Source organism: Mastigoproctus giganteus, chromosome 11, assembly GCF_048544385.1.
Source record: "Mastigoproctus giganteus isolate SK-2022 chromosome 11, ASM4854438v1, whole genome shotgun sequence".
Taxonomy (NCBI): domain Eukaryota; kingdom Metazoa; phylum Arthropoda; class Arachnida; order Uropygi; family Thelyphonidae; genus Mastigoproctus; species Mastigoproctus giganteus.
In genome coordinates, this window is record NC_143585.1 from 163,912,064 (window position 1) to 163,934,847 (window position 22,784).

General features: G+C 38.7%; 1 protein-coding gene across 1 annotated transcript in view; it reads left to right on the forward strand.

Annotated features, from left to right (window-relative positions):
• LOC150078549 (RNA/RNP complex-1-interacting phosphatase homolog) overlaps window positions 1-22,784 on the forward strand; it is a 205,501-nt gene that overhangs the window by 38,754 nt on the left and 143,963 nt on the right. The window contains exon 3 of the mRNA XM_090384698.1: window positions 6,645-6,676. Within this exon, the coding sequence (XP_090240824.1) occupies window positions 6,645-6,676 (32 nt within the window). The remainder of the gene's footprint in view (window positions 1-6,644; window positions 6,677-22,784) is intronic.

The following is a 22,784-nucleotide window of genomic DNA, read 5'->3' on the forward strand; positions in this document are numbered from 1 at the left end:
GTTGTTATGGGCCTATATGAGAGCTTGAAGGATAGGGTGGATGCCCTCGAAGGATTACAAGTGAGGGGCCCATCAAGCTCTCAGCTGCCCACACCAATGCCAGAGCTTGCACTTGGTCATCGCGGAACACAGCGGCAACCCCCAAGGCAGAATGCGCTGGTCCCAAAGGAACTAGTAGTTGTTGGTGACTCTATTGTCAGGGAAACGGGAAACATGCTTTGTAAAAAGGATAGGTGGAATAGGACCAGGGTATGTCTGCCAGGGGCAAAAGTTGATGACGTTGTAGAGCGGATATCATCTTTTAAGGGCACAAAAGGTGATATAGTTGTACACGTTGGCACTAATGACATTAAGAGTAGGAGACCGGCGGAATTACTTGACAAGTACAGGTCACTGATGAAAAAAAGCCGTGAATTAGGGTTGACATTGAAAGTGTCTGCAATTCTGCCCAGACACGATAGGAGGGAGTATATGATGAGAGCCCTGTCAATCAATTCGGCCCTGGAAAGATTGTGCAGGGCTCAAGGGGTAGAATTTTTTTCAGCCTGGTCTGTACTTGTTAACAGGAGAGACTGCTTCTACAGGGATGGGATACACTTAAATAGAAAGGGTGCAAGAATGTTTGCTGATGCTATCGAGGCAATGTTAGGTGGGTCGGAAAACTGCTAGATTGGGGGGATACAAGGACTAATAGATTAACAGTAGCCACTGGCAGAGGTGAAAGTGATTCTTGCACTGCTTCTATTGGAATGAGCCGCAGCCTGGAAAATAAGATGCAGGATATTTCAGAGACTGCTGGGAATCATTGGGGTACAAGTAAACACATGGGTTGTGTTAGGGTAGCTAAGAAAAAGAACAGGTGCATGTATACTTGTGTGTACACCAATGCTAGGAGTTTAGTAAATAAATTTGATGAATTTGAGGTATTGCTCAAAACATCAAAGGCAGATATTGTGGGGATTTCAGAGACGTGGTGTCACACAGATATAAGAAATGCAGAACTGGAATTTGGGGAGTACAATGTCTACAGAAAGGATAGACAGGATAGGAAGGGAGGAGGGGTTATGCTATTAGTTAAAAAACACATAAAATCCAAGGAAGTGAAGCCAGTCGACATCGCTGGACAGTGCAGTGTCGAGTCAGTTTGGTGTGACATAAGCATTGGGAGATCAAAATTGAGAGTAGGAGTGTGCTATAGGCCTAATGACTCTGATGAGTATAATAAGAAACTGTTCGGAGAAATAGAGTGGGCCAGTAAATCAGAGAGTCTTATAATGGGGGATTTTAATTTCCCAGATATTGACTGGAATTTGGGGGCTGGTCACTCACACAGTAGCAAGGCTTTTGTGGATTTATTGGATGATTGTTTTCTACATCAGCATGTTCGGGAGGCAACTAGAGGGAGTAATACTCTTGATTTGATTATCAGTAGTGATTCTTCATGCATTAAGAATCTGCAGATAAATGAACCACTTGGTGGCAGTGATCACAGTGTGCTGAAGTGGGAGTTACTCAAAGAGGTAACTACCATTAGGGTTAAAGGGAAGGGGTATTGCTTTCGTAAAGGCGACTACAATGGACTGAGACAGTATTTAAATTCTATACAGTGGGATCAACTGATGATATTGCCAACAGCAAATTCAAAATGGGAAGCATTCAAAGAACTTATCGTGGAAGCTACTAGGCTTTACATACCAACTAAGAAATATTGTTCAAGGTTTAGGCCTAAATGGTTGTCAGATGAACTAATGAGGCATATGGCAGAGAAGAAAAATGCATGGGATACATACAAATTAACACGTGACACGGACGCCTATGATAGATACAAGTTGATCTGTAACCAAGTTACAAAGGAGGTTAGGCAGGCGAAGGCAGATTACGAGAGATCCTTGGCAAGGGATGCGAAGAAAAACAGCAAAGAGTTCTTTACTTATGTAAACTCTAGAAGGAAGGGGATGAATCAGATTGGTCCACTTGAGATCGATGGGTCAACTGTTGATGACCCTGCTCGGGTAGCTAACAAACTAAATGAATATTTTGCATCGACATTCACACATGAGGAGTTATTCAGCGAGGGGAATGCCAGAGGTGTATTCAACTCTAGCAGTAAGCTAGAGAATCTTGTAATAACTGAGAGCAAAGTGGAGGAGAAATTGTTGAAGATAAACACAAGAAAGGCACCTGGGGTGGATGGGATCTATCCAGTTATATTAAAGGAGGCAGCAAAGGAGGTAAGCAAACCCTTAGCCATAATTATGAGAGCTTCTTTGGACTCAGGGGAGGTACCCATTGACTGGAGATGTGCAAATGTGACCCCAATTCACAAAGGGGGATCAAAGGCTGACACAAGTAATTATAGACCTGTGAGTTTAACTTCTGTTCCCGGAAAATTAATGGAGGCACTGGTGAAAGAAGCACTGCAGGATCATCTAGACAAGACTTCAGTTATAGCTAGGACACAGCATGGTTTTGTTAAGGGCAGGTCTTGCCTGACCAATTTGATTGGATACTATGATGCAGTCACAAAAGAACTGGATGCAGGGAATAACTTTGATATTATATACTTGGATCTTAGAAAGGCTTTTGATACTGTTGCACATGGAAGACTGCTGCACAAATTGGAGCAGTGTGGCATTGGAGGCAAGTTGCTGCTATGGATAAAGGGGTGGTTGAGGGGGAGAAGACAGAGAGTGGTAATCAATGGACACTGCTCATCGTGGACTAATGTTATTAGTGGAGTCCCTCAGGGTTCAGTATTGGGGCCTTTATTGTTTTCTGTATTTATAATGATATTGATGATGGTATATCAGGCTTAATGTCCAAGTTTGCAGACGATACGAAGGTTGGCAGGGTTGTCAAGGACACTACTGACACTGCTGCTGCAACAGGATTTGGAAAGGTTGAGCAGATGGGCTTCGAGGTGGCAAATGAAGTTTAACATTGACAAATGTAAAGTACTACATATGGGAAACAGCAACCCCAGAGCAACGGATCAACTCTGTGGTACTACACTGACAGTGGTAGAGAATGAAAGGGACCTGGGGGTGGTGGTGCAGGCAGATATGAAGTTCTCTGAGCAGTGCAGACGAGCTGCAAGAGTAGCTCATGGTGTATTGTCAATGATATATAGGAATTTTTCTAGCAGGGATAAGGAGGTGATTATTCCCTTGTATAAGGCAATGGTCAGGCCACACCTAGAGTACTGTATACAGGCCTGGAGGCCTCATTTCAGGAAGGATGTAGAGCTGCTGGAACGAGTACAGAGAAGGGCAACTAGATTGGTGAATGGGACAAAGGGGTTCTCTTACGAAGAAAGGCTTAAGTTTTGCAAATTACAGTGTCTGGAAACTAGGCACCAGCGGGGTGATCTGATAGAGGTGTACAAAGCCTTGAATGGTTTGAGCATGCTCAATGCTGATGGGATTCTTCCTCTAGCTCAGAAAAATTACCTGAGAGGGCATAAATTCAAATTGAGGAAAGACAGATGTAGGATAGATGTGCGGAAATTTGCCTTTAGCCAGCGGGTGGTTGGTGGGTGGAACAGACTTCCATCCCTTGTCGTGGAAGTTGATAGCCTAAATAAGTTTAAGGCTCAGCTGGACAGGTATTTCGAACGAACAGAGGGGTGAAGTGGAAGTGGTTATTTTTATTTATTTATGTTACTTTTTTTTTTTTTTTTTTTTTTTTTTTTTGGCTGATGCTGCATAAGCTTGCTTTCTTGCATCAAATGCCTCTACTAATGCTAATGCTAAGTCCGATGGTGCAAAATCGGGTGAGTAGGCTGGATGGGGCAATATTTCATATCCACAAGTAGCCGCTTGTGTTGTTGCAATTTCAGAAGTGTGAACTGGGGCATTGTCTTGAAGCATTCTCACACCTTTGGACAGCATGCCAAGCCTACATGTTTTGATTTTCTCCTGTAATTTTGTAAGTAAGTTGGCATAATAGGCACCTGTAATTGTTCTACCTTTCAGCAGGTAATCAGTCATTATTACACCTTTCTCCTCCCAAAACACTGACAGCAAGACATTTCCTGCTGATGCTTGGACCCTTGCCTTCTTGTGGGGGATGGGGAACCATGATGTCGCTATTCCATGGACTGCTTTTTACTTTCAGGGTCGAAATGGTATATCCAACTTTCATCCTGAGTGATTAGACGAGAAAAGGTTTTCTTCATTTTTTTGGCACAGGGCTAACAACTCTTGTGATTTCTGTTGTCGATCACCCTTTTGGAAACCACTCAATAATCGGAGAATCCATCTTGCACTCAATTTCCATAAATAGAGTTGGTCATGAAGGACTGTTTCAACAGAGCCCACACTAATGTTCACCTCCTGGGACAATTCACGCACAGATATCCAGCGATCTTCCATGATTAACAACTCCACTTTTCTGATTGTGCTGTCATCAGTGGCTGAGTGGGACGACCTGGAATGTGCTCAGATTCTACTGATGTCCGACCACACCTAAACTGTCTATGCCAGTGCTTCACAATGCCATAGAATGGGATTTCATCCTTATATACAGCAGTCATCTCCTCATGGATTTCTTTAGGAGATTTGCCCTTCAAGAACAGATACTGGATTACAGCTCTGGCTTCAACCTTGTCCATGATGCTACTTCGTCACACGTTAAGCTCTGTAAGAGAAAAACAAATTAAGATGGGACTGAATTTTACATCTTTAGTTTTGTTATTTGGTTTTTAGGAGCATTAGCAACTAAGGCTATATTGCTCCAGGGATATGCGGTGGTCATTCCCTGACCTTTCCGTATTTGGTGGTTACGGGCTTGAACCCCGGTCTAATCAAGAAGCGTGTGCACGCACTGCTGCTCCTGCCCACCTGGCTACGGAGGCGCCACACACACACACACACACACACACACACACACACACACACACACACACACACACACACACACACATCTTTAGTAGAGAGATATGTATGATGCTACACACAAAATATCATGACTTTGCAATATGTGGAAGTAGGTGAGGGCAATTCTTTATTGAACCACTCTTGTAACCTTACATTGTGTAACATATTATAATAAAATAATTTTCTCATTTTTCAGTTCCTTCATCCATTTTTTACTATGTACAATTACATAATAAACGTTATTATATAATATCGATGTAGATACACCATATGTACTCATCCTTCACGAGTTGTCCATGTATTGCACTACCTCGAATAAGTAACGCTTCACTTGCAATACCAGGGTACTGCACCCACCAACGAAAAGCCAACTAGCTTTGAAACGGTGCCATCTGGGAGGTGGTGCCCACTGAGAATAAGTAACAATAGTCTTCTCTATTAGTGAAATGTTACTTATTCGAGGTAGCGCAATACATGGGCATCTCGTTGTGAAGGATGAGCATAATATGAGATACAGATGTAATGATGCTTTTCACACTACTATCATAGTTTTTCTTTGAGTGTTGTCTATGGTGTATCTACACCAATATTATACAGGGTGTTTCAAAAATGATGGTCAATAATTTAAAGGTGAAAAGTACAAACTAAAATAATCAAAAAAGTCCCAGTGAACGTTGGGCAGCAAATGAACCATTTTCGAGATAAGCATTTTCTGCCACTGACTATGGGAGCACTCTGGGAGGGTAGTCTGTATTGCTGAGATCTTGTATACGCTGGATATGGTAGGGGTACAGTAATTGGGAATGTAAAATTCGCCACACACTGCTATGGGAAATGCCACACACTGCTATGACTCATGTTCTATGATTTTGTTCTATTCTTTCTAACACCCTTTCCTCAACATCAGGTGTTATGCTTCTGGGCCTACCTGCTTGTACTCAACATGCAAAGCGCCCGTGTTCTCTAAGGTGTTGATATATCCTGATGAATGTGTGCCTGTTGGGCTGCCTTCGGCGGGGAAATGCTTATTGGTGCAAATGTGTAGCCTCGAGTGCACTACCGTTGGCTTTACCATACATGAAGTGCATGTCCACATAATCTTTGTTGCTGTAACCTCTTTCCATGTTGACTGTCCTTTGACAAGTACTAGTATGCCTGCTATGTCTCAGAGCATTGAGAAAGGGAGACAATGAGCATAACCTAACATAACCTAACCTAAACAAACAAGTAAGTCACTGGTGGATCCCAACCCTGTACAGTTCACCTTGTTAGTGGTGGATCCCAACTAGAAATGTGCAATATCTCGAAAACGATTCACTTAAGGACCCATGTTTACTAGGCTTTTTTTGCATATTGTAGTCTGTACAGTTCACCTTTAAATTATTGACCATCACTTTTGAAACACCCTGTATAGATATAGAATCTTAAAATTTTAAAATATTATGCCTAGTTGCATTTAGTTTTATTTAAATAATAAACATTACGAAAATTGGTCCCCGTTTTAAGTGGAATTTTCTGGAACCAATTATCTTCACATAACAAGGATCCCCTGTACTTGCATCCACTATTAGAGGGTAATGTTTGTTTCTGCAAGTGCAGTCTTTCATTGTGTGCATATTGTGAACTCTTCATTTCAAAAGTCTTTCATTTGGATAACCTTTCTATTTTAACATTAGAAGTGTTTTATTTATTTTGTGTGCAATTAAAGGAATTTATTTCTGATAAAGGTTAAATATTCTTGTAAATTTTTCTTTTTATTTATATCAGGCACTATGTCACCATCTTCCTGAGAAATTGTGGTAAGCATTTAGTTAAGTGTTTTGACATTAGTTTTAAATTTGATTTTTCTTATTTAACCCTGCAGTGGTGGTGCCCCATGTTTTAACAAAGCTGGTGGCAGAGAACCCTGACAGGTGACAACTTTCTTTTTAATTTTTGGGGGAATTTTTTTATTTCTGATTGCAGTACACCAATATTTAATATTTTCTTAATGGATTGCAATACTTAGTGTGTGTAAGTTTTTAATAAAAAATTTGAATATATATTTCATAAATTAGTTTTTTCTGAAAAAAAAAAAAAAAAGTTATAGACATAATGTGTAAAGATGATTCAGAAATTGTTAGTCTCTTCCATTTTTCAGTTTAACCCATTTGCTGCTGCCTGTATTTGAGAGAGTATATTCAATGTGCCATAATTTTCAGAATGTTGAGGAACAATTTTAATATCCACCTAAAAATAAATAAAATGTGCAAAATCAATAAGTGGCTGTCAGAAGAAACCATCAAAATTGCTGAAAAAGTTAAAGCTGCTGGAGATCGAAACGAGACGAGACAAGAAGGCTAATGCAGAATTCCAAAGGGTACCAAGAAAAGACAAGGAAAATACCGGAATGAACATTGTAAAGAAATGGAAGATAATAACAAAATGGGCACATGAGAGATCTCTTTGCACAAATAAAGAAGATCCAGACCCCTTCACTGCTTGTACGAGTTCAATAAAAGACAAAGATGGAAATGAACTGAATGACTAACAAGAACTGGATATTTTAGAGGAAGAGGTAGTATGCGAAAATTTATTTTTATTTTTGTTATACAGAGCATTAATAAAACTACAATAAATAAATTAGCTTTCGGCTGGGTGGCAGCCTTCATCGGATTAAAATACTTGAATGGCAGTTGGAATAGAGATGTACTTCCAGGATGGTGCGGGAGGCACGTGGTTAATTGTTTGTTGATGTTTGTGGCTATGACGTATGGTGGTGACGTGGCCAGCGTTTGTCTATGGATAGAATTACTGACTCTGTGATGGGGTTACCTTGACAACCACTGTTCCTGTTCAAAGCGGTATCCGAGCATTTTATATTGTAATATAAAATAATATAAAATGCTCGGATACCGCTTTGAACAGGAACAGTGGTTGTCAAGGTAACCCCATCACAGAGTCAGTAATTCTATCCATAGACAAACGCTGGCCACGTCACCACCATACGTCACAGCCACAAACATCAACAAACAATTAACCACGTGCCTCGCACACCATCCTGGCAGTGCATCTCTATTCCAACTGCCATTCAAGTATTTTAATCCGATGAAGGCTGCCACCCAGCCGAAAGCTAATTTATTTATTGTAGTTTTATTAATGCTCTGTGTAATAAAAATAAATTTTCGCATTATGAATCCAGAGCACGTAGGCCTGTTTTATTATTAGAGGTAGTATGGGCACTGCAACAACTACCAAGGAGAAAAGCCCCTGGAATTGGAATACCAACAGAAATGTTAACACTTTAGCCAATCACAGCCATCACAGCTTTGTGCCAAACTGGAAAAGCAATATTTGGTCAAAAGACTGCCAATCCTGAAGAAGGGAGACTCCTGAAATTCTCAAACTACCATACAATAGCCTTGATATCACATACAAACAAGATTCTATTGAAAATCATTCAAGTACGATTGTATAGAATCATAGAAACAGAGCTGCCTGATTTTCAAGCTGGTTTACACAAATGAAGAGGCACTTGTGGTCACATCGCAAACATCCATTGGATCATGAAAAAAGCCCATGAATTTCAGAAAGATGTATACGTGTGCTTCATCGACTATACCAAAGCATTTGATTGTGTTGAACACGAAAAATTGTGGAATTCTTTGATAGAATTGGGGGTACCGGCACACTTGGTTGAACTGATAAGATCATTCTACACCAACAAAGAAGCAACTGTCAGAACAACATTTGGAGATGCAGATGGTTTGAAATTGGAAAAGGTGTGCAACAGGGCTGTGTCTTATTTCTATTTAATTTGTATACTGAATCAGTTATGAGGAAATTGTACTTAGATGAGTGAGAAATTAGAGTGAAAATTGGCAGCAGAAACATCAATAATTTAAGATATGCAGATGATACAGCTCTGCTTGCAGAAAATGAGGAAGATCTAATAGTTGATTTTAATGGTTCAAGATGAGCAAAAAAGCAGGACTGCAGCTTAGCATCAAGAAAACAAAAATTATGACAACAGCCATCACTGGAGAAGTTAAAATTAACAATGTAGAAGTAAAATCTGTCCAGGAATTCATCTTTCTTAGATCCAAGATCGACCGAGGCGGAGAATCTGGCCCTGAAATTAAAAGAAGAATTTCACTTGGACACAGTTCAATGACGAGCATGGAAGATATCTGGAAAGACAAAGATGTCAGCCTTACAACGAAGATCAGAATGGTTAATGCTATAGTGTTTCCCATAACAACTTACAGGTGTGAAAGCTGGACAATGAAAAAAGCAGACAGAAGAAAAATTGACAATTGACATTTTTGAGCTCTTGTGCTGGACAAAGCTGCTTCACATACCCTACACAGCAAAAGTTATGACAGAGAGGTTTTGGATTACATCAAGCTAGAAACTTCATTGGAAGGCAAGATCACCAAGCTATGATTGACCTATTTTGGTCATGTAATGTTATCCGATTCATTGGAATAATTGGTAATGCTAGGAAAGGTCAGTGGAACAAGGAGAAGAGGTTGGCAAAGAACATGCTGGCATGTGCATGAAGGACTTGAAAGGAGCTGTTGAAGACTGAACAGCATGGAGGCAGCTCGCTCATAAAGTCTGAAAGTCGGCTGTGCCTGAATGGATGAAAACAACAAACAGTAACAAAAATAATGTTTAAAAAGTAAAGGTTTAGAATTCATAGTTAAAAGCAAATACATACTTCTTCGGCTAAGCTGTAAATAAAAGCAAACTTCAAAATTTTAACAAATTTACTTAAATTAACTTATCACAAGCAAAGAAAAAATAAAACTGTTTCAAGTCTATAAATGAAAACTAAGTGTTGGTGAAAATAGTGCAGAGTTCAGTCACTGTTCCATTATTGAACAGTTTTCAATTTCATACGTCAATTTTTATAGTGCTCCTTTACCGGCACTTAATTTCAGTTGGGGCTCTTTTACTTACAAAAAGTCAGCTGTGCTTTCCCGTGACTGATACTGCATTATTATGGCGATTAATTTTGACTAGCGATCCAAAAGGGAACCCAGAGAAAATCTTGAATATAATGTCAGTGTGGTCATGTCCCCAAATAGGAATATGAAAAAAAAGTTCACTTGATGGCAAACACACAAATTTCACATTAGACACTGACAAAAGCTAACTCCATGTCTCACAGAGATAGAACTAACTAATGCAATGGTTTCCAAATGTAGACCATTGAGCTACTGTTTCCTTTGTGCAGTATATTCTTCCACTTTTAGACATTTAAATTTTTATAAATAACAAGACTTATCCTGGAGGTAATTACTGTACATGTTTAGTTTTTTGCTTATCTTGCCTCACTTAGAGATGCAATAAAAAAAAGAAAAAAAAAATACAGTACATCACTAACATAGTAGTCTCACACAGAAAACTCACAAGAAAGTAAGCATTTTTCCTTTGAGAGAGGAAATGGAAATGGGCTTTCAGTTGCGATATAAAAGGTTAACTGCAGCCATTACCAACCCACTGCAGGATGGAAGCCCCCTCAACAATTCATGTTGAGGGAAATGGACCATATTTGCTAAGCTAGTCCAGTGCTGGTTGGAAGATAGACTGTATTTAGCAGTCAGGGTCTTGAACCCCGGTCTACTCAAAGAGCATGTGCTACTGCACTCCTGTTCCTGAACACTTAGCTACAGAGACCTCTATTTGCTATATAACAAATTTGTATTTAGTTATAAATTTTTTTTAATGGTAGAATACAACCTTTTCAAAGCTATGAATGGCAAAAACTGCTAAAGGCATAATCCAAAGTGTGACCTGGAATGCACACTTTGGCATTCCAGGGCACACTTTGCGTAACAAAAACTAATTAGTTAGTTAGACAAAAACAAAGTTTTTTTTTTTTTTTTTTTGTAACATAATTGGAACATGTACTCCTTTCTATTAAAGTTAAAAGATAGTATGAATCAGAGCTGTAATACTCAATATGTTCCACGTTGATAATAATATTAGTAAAATAATAAGAGGAGTTTACCTCAATATAGTACGTAAAACACTTCCGTATGATACCCTCCAGAAATTAAGTTGTACCGGTAAGTTGTCGATTTTTTAGTTTTTTCCGTTTTAATTTCTGTAGGGTATCATACGGAAGTGTTCTACGTACTATATTGAGGTAAACTCCTCTTATTATTTTACTAATATTAAAGATAAAACTATGTTCCAATTGTTGGTCAAATTTCAGAAGGCATTACTGTCCAACTCTGCTTAGCATTAATATGTCATACAATTTGTTTATTGAAAGAAGCTTAAAAATTTGTCTTTCTGAAAAGAACTTCAACATTCAATGTAGATTTTTTTTTAATTAAGCTTTGTTACTTTGTATCAAATAGAGGTCAGAAGGGAGAAAAGTTTTGTTTGTGTTCACTATTTAAACAAAAATAACTCTGCAGCATAGCTAAGTAAGAATAACATCTTTTGTAAACAAGTTCAGTATTTTTTTTTTTTTTTGGTAATTACTGCCCCTCCACCCAATAAAAACATACAGATGAAGAGTCAGAGAACAAGTGCTCCTACCACAGAATAATTGCTGTCACCAGCTATGGTTTTATACATCAATTACTTCCTCCTTCTGACTCTCAAGAAGGGAAAAATTGGAACAACACTGTCAACATGCACAAACTGATATTCCGCATCAAACTGAAAATGAAATTTAATGCAAATAAACTGTATTACTCTGAGATCCCTGGCATGTGTTGGCAGTTGATAGGCTATTGTGTGTTATGAGGATGGAAGTATGGTATAGCAAAAATTGATCCATGCTACGAATAAAGATAATCATAAAATTTATTATCTTTCTTTAATGACAAAAAAAAAAAAAAATCATTTGCTTTTGGTGGTGAAAGCAGGAGATAAATGTGAAAACTTTCTTTCCGTAACTACTGTTGACATACATTTGCTAACAATAATATATGTTCTCATTACTTATACTCAGCAATCCTACACACACACACACACACACACACACACAGAGAGAGCGAGAGAGAGAGAGAGAGAGAGAGCATTTTGAAATATCAAATTTAATGCAAACACTCATACATGTGCCAAAATGAAATTACTTACAATAAAAATGTTTAATTATTTACTTTGCATGTGTTCTGATTTCTCTTGCTGAGGACCTGGAAATCAAAATTTCCCAAAATCCTGAAAGCTTTAGGTCCCAAGTTTTCTGGATAAGGGACTGTACTTTCAAAGAAGTGCTCTTACAAAAAGGTTAACTAATCATTTGTAAGATGTCAGTGACATGACAGCCTGTTTCAGGACCAGGGTGGCCAACCATCCCAGTATGGCTGAAATTGTCCCAATTTAGAACTTCAAGTCCTGCTTCCCATTAAAACCATCATTTGTCCCAATAAGAGAGAAAAAAACTGTTAATTTATTGATTTTACATATTTTTAATTAATTCTTATTCTAACAGATGTGTTAAAAATTAATTCTAATAACAAGAGAGAAATAAGAATCGAGAAATCTTTTTTCTCTTTGATGTTTTAAATTACATGTATAACGTTATTAATTTATCTATGCCATACATTATTTTAGTAATAATTCTCAAATGAATTTTTTTTTTGAATTGTTGAAGTGTAGTAATTTTGAAAATTAAATAAAAAAAGTAGTAATAATCATTTAAGATATCGTAAAGTACTATGGATAACCACATTCAAATGCTTCATCAGAAAGTTTTCAGCTTAATGAAAACTGCTTGGCAGAAAGAGAGAAACCGTCTTTTATTAGAAAATTCAGAAGCCGAACTTATGGTGAAAGAAAACTATAACATGTCCTGTTCAGGATTTAAAAACTTTTTAAAATCTTAGGAAGGAGAAGAAATTTCAAAACTAGCGAAATCTAAAGAAAAATATATAAAGTAAAAGTAGTCTTCCTCGCTATTTTTAAAATAACTGTTATAAATAATATTATAGTTTATATAGGGCAAATACATATTAACAACAATCATATTATCAACTTATACTATACTAACGCTATCTAGGTTCGATATATAATAATCGTATGACAAGGACAAAGGCGGGAAGTTATCTAGGTATAAACGTTCACAAGAATAAAAGGTGCATAGGTAAAAATGCCTACGCAAGTGGGGATGCTCATTGAAATGTTATCCAAACTTGTTAACTAGGTGATTTTCAGTTGATTAATATAAACTAATAATATAATAATAAAATATATATGAAAAAATAAACAAAATATATATTATAAAGTAATATATGTTATTTGTGCAGTTTCTGTATGAACATTTTCTGTATGTGTGTAAAAATACTCGCCTATCTTGCGAAAGATAAGAGCTTATAGGGGCTCATATCTAGTGAGTATGGGCTTGGCAAACACAGGGTCCTGAGCTGGATATCATCATTCTTCTCTTTCTTGGTGATTCCTTTCTGCTATTGACTCACTCTCTCGATAACTTGGGAATTTTTATTTGGCTGGTGCAGCATAAGCCTCAGGCTTCCTTGCACCACATGGCCAATAATAATAATAATATATTTGAATATTTTGTAGACACATTATGTATTGTGGTTATAATCAATTGTATAGCTGTTTGACTATAACCATAATATATAACAGTTACACAAAATATTAAAATATAGAGAGGTGTAAACAAATAACCCATTTTCAAACTTATAGACTTGTGAATATTTAATGGTACAAAGATACAGTTATTACACTAAAGTGAATAAATGAAATTGGGGCCCAGTACAACTATTCAGAGGACTAGGGTATAAAAATTAAATTTTAGGGAACAGGAGGTGATTGTCCCTCTGTATAAGGCAATGGTCAGGCCATGCCTTGAGTACTGCGTACAAGTCTGGAGGCCTCATTTTAAGAAGGATGTAGATTTGCTTGAGAGTGTACAGAGAAGGGCAACAAGATTGGTGAGGGGAATGAAGGGATCCTCTTACCAAGAGAGGCTAAAGTTCTGCAAATTGCAGTGGCTGGAGACTAGACATCTGTGCGGTGATCTGATCGAGGTGTATAAGGCCTTGAATGAGTTGAGCACGTTGAATTCTGAAGGGATTCTTCCACTTGTTCAGATTACGAACCTAAGGGGGCATAAATTCAAATTAAGGAAAGACGGATGTAGAATAGATGTTTGGAAATTTGCCTTTAGCCGGCGGGTGGTTAATTGATGGACAAAACTTCCATCTGTCATTGTGGAACTCGATGTGTTAAATAAATTTAAGGAGGAACTGGACAAACATTTAGAATGAATTTTTTTTTTTTTTTTTGGCTGATGCTGCATAAGCTCATCCACTTGCTTTCTTGCATCACATGCCACTACTACTCGTACTGATGAGAACCCTTTTTTTTTTTTTTTTTTTTGTATATGAAAGCCCCAAACATGAGAGGTATTAGAACCTATAGTGATATAGTTGTACCCGTTGGCACTAATGATATTAAGAGTAGGAAACTGGCAGAATTACTTAACAAGTACAGATCACTGTTGAAAAAAAGCCGTGCATTAGGGTTGAGTTTGAAAGTGTCTGCAATTCTGCCCAGACACGATAGGAGGGAGTATATAATGAGAGCCATGTCGATCAATTCGGCCCTGGAAAGATTGTGCAAGGCTGAAGGGGCTGAATTTTTTTCAGCCTGGTCTGTACTTGTTAACAGGAGAGACTGCTTCTACAGGGATGGGATACACTTAAATAGAAAGGATGCAAGAATATTTGCTGATGCTATCGAGGCAGTGTTAGGTGGGTCGAAAAACTGCTAGCTTGGGGAGATACAAGGACTAATAGATTAACAGTAGCCACTGGCAGAGGTGAAAGTGATTCTTGCACTGCTTCTATTGGAATGAGCAGAAGCCTGGAAAACAAGATGCAGGATATTTCAGAGACTGCTGGGAGTCATTGCGGTACAAGTAAACACATGGTTTGTGTTACGGTAGCTAAGAATAGGAACAGCTGCATGTATACATGCGTGTACACCAATGCTAGGAGTTTGGTAAATAAATTTGATGAATTTGAGGTATTGCTCAAAGCATCAAAGGCAGATATTGTTGGGATATCAGAGACGTGGTTTCACACAGATATAAGGAATTGAGAACTGGAATTTGGGGAATACAACGTCTACAGAAAGGATAGCCAGGATAGGAAGGGAGGAGGGGTTATGCTATTAGTTAAGAAACACATAAAATCCAAGGAAGTGAAGCCAGTCGACATCCCTGAACAGTGCAGTGTCGAGTCAGTTTGGTGTGACATAAGCATTGGGAGAACAAAATTGAGAGTAGAGTTTGCTATAGGCCTAATGACTCTGATGAGTATAATAAGAGACTGTACAGGGAAATAGTGGGCCAGTAAATCAGAGAGTCTTATAATGGGGGATTTTAATTTCTAAGATATTGACTGGAATTTGTGGGTTGGTCACTCACACACTATCAAGGCTTTTGTGGATGTATTGGATGATTGTTTTCTACATCAGCATGTTCAGGAGGCAACTAGAGGGAGTAATACTCTTGATTTGATTATCAGCAGTGATTCTTCATGCATTAAGAATCTGCAGATAAAGGAACCACTAGGTGGCAGTGATGACAGTGTGCTGAAGTGGGATTTGCTCAAAGAGGTAACTACCATCAGGGGTAAAGGGAAGGGTTATTGCTTTCATAAAGGCGACTATGATGGTCTGAGACAGTATTTAAATTCTACACAGTGGGACCAACTCAAGATGTTACCAACAGAAAATTCAAAATGGGAAGCATTCAAAGAACTTATCTTGGAAGCTACTAGGCTTTACATACCAACTAAGAAATATTGTTCAAGGTTTAGGGCTAAATGGATGTCAAATGAACTAATGAGACATATGGCAGAGAAGAAAAATGCATGGGATACATATAAATTAATACGTGTCACAAGCCTACGATAGATATAAGTTGATCTGTAACCAAGTTACAAAGGAGGTTAGGCAGGCGAAGACAGATTACGAGAAATCTTTGGCAAGGGATGCAAAGAAAAACAGCAAAGAATTCTTTACTTATGTAAACTCTAGAAGAAAGGGGATGAATCAGATTGGTCCACTTGATATTGATGGGTCAACTGTTGATGATCCTGCTCAGGTAGCTAACAAACTAAATGAATATTTTGCATCGACATTCACACATGAGGAGTTGTTCAGCGAGGGGAATGGCTAGAGGTGTATTGAACTCTGGCAGTAAGCTAGATAATCTTGTAATAACTGAGAGTAAAGTGGAGGAGAAATTGTTGAAGATAAACACAAGGAAGGCACCTGGGGTGGATGGTATCTATCCAGTTGTATTAAGGCACCTCCGTAGCCAGGTGGGCAGGAGCAGCAGTGCGTAGCACACGCTTCTTGATTAGACCGGGGTTTGAGCCCGTGCCCTCCAAATACGGAGGATGCGGAAAGGTCAAGGAATGACCACCGCATATCCCCGGAGCAATATGGCCTTAGTTGCTAATGCTCCTAAAAAACAAATAACAACAGTTGTATTAAAGGAGGCAGCAAAGGAAGTAAGCAAACCCTTGGCCATAATTATGAGAGCTTCCTTGGACTCAGAGGAGGTACCCATAGACTGGATATGTGCAAATGTGACCCCAATTCACAAAGGAGGATCAAAGGCTGACACATAATTATAGACCTGTGAGTTTAACTTCTGTTCCAGGAAAATTAATGGAGGCACTGGTTAAAGAAACACTGGAAGATCATCTAGACAAGACTTCAGTTATAGTTCGGATACAGCATGGTTTTGTTAAGGGGAAGTCTTGCCTGACTAATTTGGTTGGATACTATGATGCAGTCACAAAAGAACTGGATGCAGGGAATAACTTTGATATTATATACTTGGATCTTAGAAAGGCTTTTGATACTGTTGCACATGGAAGACTGCTGCACAAATTGGAGCAGTGTGGCATTGGAGGCAAATTGCTGCTATGGATAAAGGGGTGGTTGAGGAGGAGAAGGCAGAGAATGGTAATCAATGGACACTGCTCATCGTGGACTAATGTTATTAGTCCACGATGAGCAGTGTTTCCTCTGGTTTCAGTGTTGGGTCCATTATTGTTTTCTGTATTTATAAATAATATTGATGATGGTATATCAAGCTTAATGTCCAAGTTTGCAGACGATACAAAGGTTGGCAGGGTTGTTAAGGACACTACTGACGCTATGCTGCTGCAACAGGATCTGGAAGGGCTGAGAGGTGGCAAATGAAGTTTAACATCGACAAATGTAAAGTACTACATATAGGAAACAGCAACCCCAGAGCAACGTATCAACTCTGTGGTACTACACTGACAGTGATAGAGAGTGAAAAGGACCTGGGGGTAATTGTGCAGACAGATATGAAATTCTCTGAGCAGTGCAGACGGGCAGCAAGAGTAGCTCATGATGTCTTGTCAGTGATATACAGCAATTTTTCTAGCAGAGATAAGGAGGTGATTATTCCTTTGTATAAGGCCACATGGTCAGGCAACAGCTTGAGTACTGTATACAGGTCTGGAGGCCTCATTTCAAGAAGGATGTAGAGCTGCCGGAACGAGTACAGAGAAGGGCAACAAGATTAGTGAATGGAACAAAATGTTGCTCGTGCTAAGAAAGGCTAAAGTTTTGCAAATTGCAGTGTCTGGAGACTAGGCACTGGCGAGGTGTATAAAGCCTTGAATGGTTTGAGCATGCTCAATGCTGATGGGATTCTTCCTCTTGCTCAGAATAATCACCTGAGAGGGCATAAATTCAAATTGAGGAAAGACGGATGTAGGATAGATGTACAGAAATTTGCCTTTAGCCAGCGGGTAGTTGGTTGGTGGAACAGACTTTCATCTCTTGTTGTGGAAGTTGATGGCCTAAATAAAATTTAAGGCTCGGCTGGACAGGTATTTCAAATGAATGGAGGGGGTGAAGTGGAAGGTTTTTTTTTTTTTTTTTTGGGCTGATGCTGCATAAGCTTGCTTTCTTGCATCATATGCCTCTGCTAATGCTATTTATTACCATGCATGGGTTGGAGGTTGAGATGATGAAAGGAGATATTTGTTGACATTAGACTTGAACTTCTGTAGACTGTAATATTTAGCAAATATCTATGAAGGAAGGTTGTTCCAGAAAATGGCAGTTGAATGAATAAACAAGGAAGATAAAAAGTTGGTTCTGTTAGTTTGAATTTGGACAGTAAATGGATGTTGGCTGGTGGCAGCACGTGTTCGGACTTCTTTGAAAGAGAAAGAGAGAGCTGGAATTATAGAATCCAATTCAGAAGAACAATGCCCGTGGAAGTATCTGTAGAAAAGGCATGCAGCAGAAACAGAATGTCTATGAGACTGTGTTAGAGATGATTAATTAACCTAATTGCACTGTTGTGAATGGAATCTAGAAGCATGAGAGAGGTTTTGGGGACACCAACCCAGATATCGGAATAATATTCCATAATAGGGTGGATTTGTGATTTGTACAGAGCAAACAGCTGTTTGGAAGAAAAGTAATGCTTAGAGCGAAAGAGAAAACCAAGTTTTTTAGATGCAGAGGAAGCAATATTTGTAATGTGTTTGTGCCAGGAGAGATTACAAGTCAGGGTAATCCCAAAAGGAGATGTATCATCTTGCTTAGAAATCGGAGTGTCACCAAAGATAATGATAGGAGCAGAAGAATCCTTTTTGCGAGATATTAGACAGGACTCAGTTTTTGTAGATTAAAATCAACTAAGTTGTCTTTTCCCCACTAGAGAATTACCTGGATATCATCATTTAAGGATTGGTAGCGGATATTCGAGAAGTTGAAGCTGATTGAGCAAGGCGAGGTTTCTCAGACTGGAAAGTGGAATGCAATGTGCTATCATCACCAAAACTATGGATAGGATTTCTGGTCAATGGAAGAAGGTCATTAATATACAAGAGAAAAGGGTGGGGGAAAGAACTGAACCTTGGGACACCAGCATTAGTGGGGAATTAAGAAGACAGAGAGCCATCTACCATCACCCTCAGTGAGCGATCAGAGAGAAAACTGGATAACCAATTACAAAAAAAGTTGGCAAACCATAAGATGAAAGCTTGTTTAGAAGATAAATAAATAAATTTTTCTGTTTATACTCGGGCACGACAACCATGTCAGTAGAGTTTACAATAAATTGTCAATACAAATATTTATTGTATTTAGTAGTCACGGGCTTGAACCCCCGGTCACTCAAGGAACGCGTGCTATGCACTCTCGCTCCTGACCACTGGGCTACGTCAGGCTGCCAAACACAATCGAAAGCCTTTGAAATGTGTAGAGCAACTACTTGTGTTTCACCAAACGTTTCCATTCAATTTCTCCATAAATGGGTAACATAAACCAGAATATCACCTGTGCATCAGAATCCATACTGGCAATCATTGATCAGACGGAAGGTTTCTAGGTAGTTTAAGAGTTGGCGGTTAATTGATTTCTCCATTACTTTAGAAAGAGTAGAAGTAATTGTAATGGGACGATAATTGGATGGGAGGGATTTGTCACCCTTTTTAGGAACTGGCTGGATATGAGCAAATTTCCGAGCAAAAGGAAAAACACCTTTCGATTAAGAAAGTAAAAAAAGCGACAAAGTGAAAAACCTGTACTCCTGAGGTAAGTTCAGGAACACGGGTTTTGAGAACAAGTGGAGAAATACCATCAGGACCTGGAGCTTTCTTAGCATCAAGATTTGTAAAAATTTTTCTGATATCCTTTTGACGGAAGACCATGGGGGGCATTGAATGGAGCATGTTGAGAATGGTGGGAGGTGTTTTATCAAGATCATTAATATATGGGTTAGAAGAAAAATGGGATTCTAGCAGGTCAGCTTTATCTTGGCTGAAGTGAAAACAGAACCATCTGGTTTTTGCAGAGATGGGCAAAAGTTGCGGCCAATAGCTTTGGCGAAAGACCAGAATGCTTTGCTACCATTAGGGCAAGAATCATGTTTTCTACTCTTAGCCTGTTAAAAATCTAGTTTGGACTGATTCATAATTGCTTTACAATTGTTGCAAGCTTTGGTATAGGCAGAAAATGAAACTGAAGAATTGGAAGCAATCCAATTACGATATGTAACATTCTTCTCATGAACAGCCTTAGCACATTTATTGGAAAACCAAGGTTTAGGTAAATGATGAGATTTTAAAGTGGAGTGTGGGATAAACGATTCCATTCCTACAAGAATAATTTCACTGACACGACGTGAGCAAACGTTGACATCAGAAGTTTTGAAACAGTAATCCGACCAAGGAAAAGAAGAAAAGAAATCTTGCAGGTCATCCCATTTTGCATTCTTGTAATGCCAAACAATACGAGGTTGGGAATAGCCATGAGATAAAGGCTCCATTGGAGAAGGACAGTCGCTAAATTGTGATCTGAGGTGCCTAAATGACCATTTACTTCGACTGTGTACTTAGAAGGGTTGTTTGTGAGAAAAAGATCAAATGTGTTGGGTGTATGGTTAGGATTGTCCATTATTCTGATAGATAAATGAACAATCTGTGCGAAGTCATTAGTAATTGCAAAAGCCTCTATCTCGACCACCTGGGTCTGTGTAACTAGAAAATGGAAGCCAGCTGGAGTTGTGAACGTTAAAATCACCAAGGAAAATTACCTCACTGTTTGGAAAGTTGGACTGAAGAAAGTCAAGTTGCAAAGAGGAAGTCAGAGTTCCAAGTGTATAGTTTAGTTGGGAGAATGGTAGAGACAACCGATGAATTTGACAGAATGAGGTATAGAGATTTTAAGCCAGAGAAGATCGAAAAGAGGAGATTCCAAATCGCCAAGTCTCTAACATATAGTGGAACGGACATATGCACAAGTACCACATTTGAGGCGAAAGGAATCGTACAACGAATAATTTGGGCAACTGAGATGAGCAGTGGTTGAATCAACCGATAACTGAGATTCTGTCAGAAAAAGTACATAGGGTTTTGCAGACTGTAAGTGGAAATGGACATTATTGTAATTAGAACTGAGACCACGTATATATGTGAAATGAACTCGGAAGTGTTTGGGAGGTATAATTCTTTTTGCAGATAAGTTATTTAGGATTTCAGACATGGATGTTTATCAGTTTGCAAAGATTTTAAGTTTTTATTTTGAATATTCTATATTAAATTTGCTGTTAGCACCCTCTGTTGTTCTAATGCTGATAATGTAGAACCTGAAAGGTGCCAATTTTCTTTTTTAAAATTGAATACAGTGGATTCCGGTTATTTCGGACACAATGGGACTAGTGCAATTTGGTTAAGCAGCTGCTCTAATTATGCAAAGTTTCAAGTAAATAGTTAAAAATACAGTGGAGTCCCACTTTACGATTGGTTCACCGTAGGATCCAATTCATTGCTTATGTAATAAGCGCTGGTCATTGTGATCACGTTTATGAATTGGATTTTAATTCTATTAAATGGCAATTCTAATAAGCGAAAACAGGGGAATATTATCCTCAGGCTATAAAGGTATATTAAGCACAAATTTACACTTTATTACCTTACCAATTAATGTAATTAAATGATATGTGAAAATTGGAAGAATATTTTTCACAGGTTTGCAAAACATATAGCAAAACAATACATATTAATAATGTAATATGTGCATACTAATTAATTGATATTTCTGTTTACTGAAATTTTTTTCTGTTGTGAAATTTAAAATAATAAAAAAGATAAGCAATCAATAACAAAGAACATGGCATGCACAAATTGCAACTAACATGATATGCATAAGTGAGATTTGAAGTAACAAGTTTACGAAGCTTAAAAAATAGGAACGAAAAGAAGATTCTGAAAATTTATGTTTTTTATATGATTGAAGAGGAAGGGGAAAGGTGTTTTGCCATAATAACGTAAAAACCCACAGAATTCTAGCTATTGGTATTATTGCAATAAGATCGAGTTTACTACTCGTTTAAGGCGCCTCCGTAGCCAGGTGGGAAGGAGCAGCAGTGTGTAGTACACGCTTCTTGATTAGACCGGGGTTCGAGCCCATCACCACGAAATATGGAGGATGCGGAAAGGTCAGGGAATGACCACCGCATATCCCGAAGCAATATGGCCTTAGTTGCTAATGCTCCTAAAAACCAAATAACAAACAAACATAAATAAAAAAACTACCCGTTTATAATAGATTGCACTAACAGAAAAGCCAAATAAACCCAAAACTGCAAATTGTTTTTATTGTTTTATGGTTGTGACTTCCAGAAATCTGACGGGACCACGTGGCCTAGTCGGACGCAATCTTAGATTAATCTCGAATGTTGCAGTCTCCTGCCCTGATTAAACGGCATGTTCTCCCAAATAAGCAAAATAAACCCTGGCCATTTTCTTGATGTCTTCCGGGTTTTCTTTTAGCTCCTCTTGGGTCATCATCAGCCATTTTCAATCCACTGCAGGATGAAGGTCACTCCAGTAACTTTCCAGTTCCTTCTGTTCTTTCCCACGAATTCACAAATTTCATCTGTCCAAACTCCGTTGTTGTCCTCCAGGTTGTCTTTCGGCTCCTGTTGTGTACCATTCTGTTATTTTCTTATTCCATCTGTTGTGATGTCTTCGAGCTATGTGTCCTGCCCAAGCCCATTTCAGTTGTTTAGTTTTGTTGATTTCCAAGGGGCATTCAACACTGTTTGGTGGCAGTGTCCTGACGAGGTCCAGAGAGGCCAGGGGTCTCTGCTCCTATTTACCGTCTCCTTTCGAATTACTTTGATTCTCGCAGCATCACAGTTTCCTCAGGATTCTGCTGTCTCCAGATCTGTTTCCAGGGGCTGCCCTCAGGGCTCTGTTCTTGGCCTTGTGTGCTGGAACGTGGTCCTTGATGGGTGGCTCTCGGTTGATCGAGACAACATCCTTCAGATAGCTTATGCAGACGACCTTGGTATTCTGATTTTTGGTAATTCCCGCCTGGAGCTAGAGTGTAGAGGACTTGGATATCTGGTGTCAAACACAT